The following is a 3,217-nucleotide window of genomic DNA, read 5'->3' as shown; positions in this document are numbered from 1 at the left end:
AATAAATGGAGAGAGCCTCAGATGTTATTTTCCTCTCTCACCCTATTAACCCCAGGAAAATGTGTTCTCAGTAGTATTTGTGAAATGACTCTGCACATAGATGGCTCAGCAAGTGCTTAGCCACAAAGGAGTAAATTAGTAGACCTTGTGACCTTACCTGATTTCACCTTTCCTTGAGTTTGTGGGAAAATGTTTTAATTTTGCAAATGCTGTTAGTATCAGTGCTGTTAATTTGGTTATAGACTATAATTTATAGTATTATTGATATTACTAACAGCAATATTAGATACCAGAAAATATTAACAAAAATCAAGGAAAAGGGTAAACAGGTGAGACTGGTAGTACTCGTAATTGGCTCATTGGTGCTTGTGGAGCCATCTGTGTGTAAAAACAATTAAGAAATTAAACTCTTAGTGGGCTGGCATGCACGCACATGCCATCCCCAGTGGCATATACGTGAAAGGCACACCAAAGCCTTTTTGGCCTTGTATGACAGGATTTCTGGAGTGAGTAATATTTATTTTGTGATTGTGTTTTTGCAATAGTTAGTGAATTAGTTTCATGGCTGTGACCAATGGCAGAGTTTTAGTGAAGGCATTTTGTGAGTTCAAGTGGTTGTAATGAGTCTTATGATAGGAAGTGAATACATTTTGTGGCAGTGACAAGATTTATGAGGGGGAATAGGTTAGCCTTGCAATTGGGAAATTGAGTTTTGTGAGAGTGGGCGAGACTGTGACTTGACAGTGATTAGATGAGTCTTGTGATGGGCTAAATAGATGGCTGGGTAAATGCTCCAGGATTTGTGATCTTCCGCACGTATGTTAATCATGGGAATGGAAATGATCATCATGGGGATGATGGTATTGATGTTTTGATTACAATTGTAAGAAATCACAATCATTTGTATATTATATCTATATGGATTGTTTGATGGTATAAATATTGTTAATATACATTTATTGGAGATGTTGAAACCTTGTCTTATCTTAGGCTTTGTTGGTTTCTATTTCTTGACTGTGAAGCTTGTTTTTGGAGGTGAAATTTTATTGAAGGAATGATTGTTTTTCATAATTCAAAAAACAAAGTATATAATCTGTTCTAAGTCTTTGTTATTTTTTTATCATTTTTATTCATTTGAGATTATATTGATTTTATTTGTATGTTTTATTATCTTTTTGAATTTGTGAATTATGTTTTACATTTTTCAATTAATAGATTGTTACATCTCAATTCCTCCAACTTTCCCGCAGGTTCTTGACGTCAGCACCCTCGTCATGGACGTGAACGAGGTGATCAAGAGAGCCAAGAGAGCTTTTGACGGATATATTTCGTAAGTATAACATGCAGGGGGTTTGGGGAGGAGGAGGAAAGGAAGCCAAGTTTAGGCAGGTAGCGGGGGGGAGGAGGCGGCAGGGGGGAGGAGGGAAGGCAAGGGAAGGGGGTGGAAGAGGCCGAGGCCGGAAGGACGGCTTCGTAGGGGGAGGATAGGTGGGGGGGAGAAGGAGATAGAAGGGCAGAGGGTGGTGGAGGGGGAGGAGAGGCAGAGTTTGAAGGGGAGAGAGGGAGGAAGAAGGAGAAGGAGAGGGATTGCGATTGTGAGAAGAATAGAGAGTGCAATAATTGATGATGAATATGATGTAAATGACTAATGATAGCAGTAATGATTTTAAAAGTTTCTGTAGTTGTTGCTACTCACAAAAATTGATCTTTCTATATGTTGTCTCTTTCCCTTTTGTCTTTCTCCTTTTTCCTCCCTTCTCTTCTCTTTGTCTCTGAATATGTCCACATTCCCCCCACCCTCAGGTACCGCAAAGCCGTCTTGGTCGTGCTGGTGATTCTGGTGATCTTGCTGTACAGCGGCCCATCACTCTTCCGCCTCGTCACCAACCGCAGGCCAGTTCTGGCAGGTGAGGGTGAGTCTTGGCAGTGCTCGCACGCTTTCTGTTTTCTGTTTTTTCTTTTGGCTGGTTGGGTTTGCTTTATTTTGGGGAAGGGATGAGATATCGGTCAGCATAAGGACTGAATAAGAGAGGGAAGTGTTTTGTTGCGTTGGAAAAAAGCACTTGTATATTTTTTATATATAAGCATGTACATTGATTTTAAAGATTTTTGTTTCTTGAAGTTTGATGGTGCCGAAACAAAGGGAGTCTGTTAACAATGTTTGACGATTTTTTTTTTCTATATTTTTTTTTGTTCTGTTGTTCTTATCAGTTTTGTAATACCCAGAAAATTTATGTTTTTTTTTTTATCTTTTGTGTTTTAAGACTCATCATTATCATCCAGATCTTTTCCTTCTTCATTTTTCTGCCTTCCTTCTCTTCCTCCTCTTTCTCTGCCTACTCCTCTTCCACCTCAGCCTCCTCTTCTCTTTGCCTTTTGTCTTTCCTCTTCTTCCTCTTACCTCTCCTGCTGCTTGTTCCTCTTACTTCTCCTATTCACCTCTCCTTTCTTTCTCCTCTTCCCACTCTTCTTCTCTCTCTTCTTCTCCCTTATCATTCTTCTATGCTTCCTCCTCCTCATCTTCCTTGTTTCTTCCTCCTTTTCATTCCACTTCCTTCTTGCATATCTTTCCCCTTTCTTCTTTGTTTCACTCTTCTTCCATCTTGCCCACTCCATCATTACCATATGACCTCATTCATGATCATCATCATCTCTTTGTATATAAAACTAACTTGATTTTCCTTGCCCTTCTACCCACCTTCTTTCGATGCCCGTCCCCCTTTCCTGAAACTCAACCCCACCCCCTTGCACCCACCCCTAACCCCCGCCCCATCCAAGACTCAGCTAGCCGGAGCCTGTCATTGCGGCTGGACCACTTCTGGCAGGCGGTGCAGGACCACGATGCACACATCCTACATGTGCCGCCGCTGCCCGACGAGGAGCCCTTCCTGCCTTATGTGGGGAATGGGCTGCTGGGCGTGTCGCTCGACCAGGAAAGCCCTATCTACATCCGTAGCGGCAGGACGCTCTCACTGCCTGTTAACTACCGTCCCATCACACTTGTGTCTGTTGATGGTGAGAACTATTGATTTGTCATGTTTTATGCTTTTTACATCATCTGCCTGTGCTATTTTATATTATTTATTCTTTTACTTATCATTTGTTTTTATACTTACCCATGTATTTTTATACAATTGCACATATATATATATATATATATATATATATATATATTATACATATATATGCACATATATATGTATACATATATATGTAT

General features: G+C 40.4%; 1 protein-coding gene across 1 annotated transcript in view; it reads left to right on the top strand.

The window, feature by feature from the left end:
• Positions 1–1,250: 1,250 nt before the first annotated feature.
• Positions 1,251–3,217, top strand: part of LOC125034304 (uncharacterized protein KIAA2013 homolog) — a gene marked incomplete at its 5' end in the record, with an annotated part of 28,345 nt that continues 26,378 nt past the window's right edge. Inside the window, 3 exon segments of the mRNA XM_047626071.1 lie at positions 1,251–1,330; positions 1,804–1,913; positions 2,779–3,015. Coding sequence (XP_047482027.1) covers positions 1,275–1,330; positions 1,804–1,913; positions 2,779–3,015 — 403 coding nt within the window.

Source organism: Penaeus chinensis, chromosome 17 (genome assembly GCF_019202785.1).
Source record: "Penaeus chinensis breed Huanghai No. 1 chromosome 17, ASM1920278v2, whole genome shotgun sequence".
Taxonomy (NCBI): domain Eukaryota; kingdom Metazoa; phylum Arthropoda; class Malacostraca; order Decapoda; family Penaeidae; genus Penaeus; species Penaeus chinensis.
The sequence above is the reverse complement of the archived record's forward strand: the minus strand, read 5'-3'. Positions and strand labels throughout refer to the sequence as shown.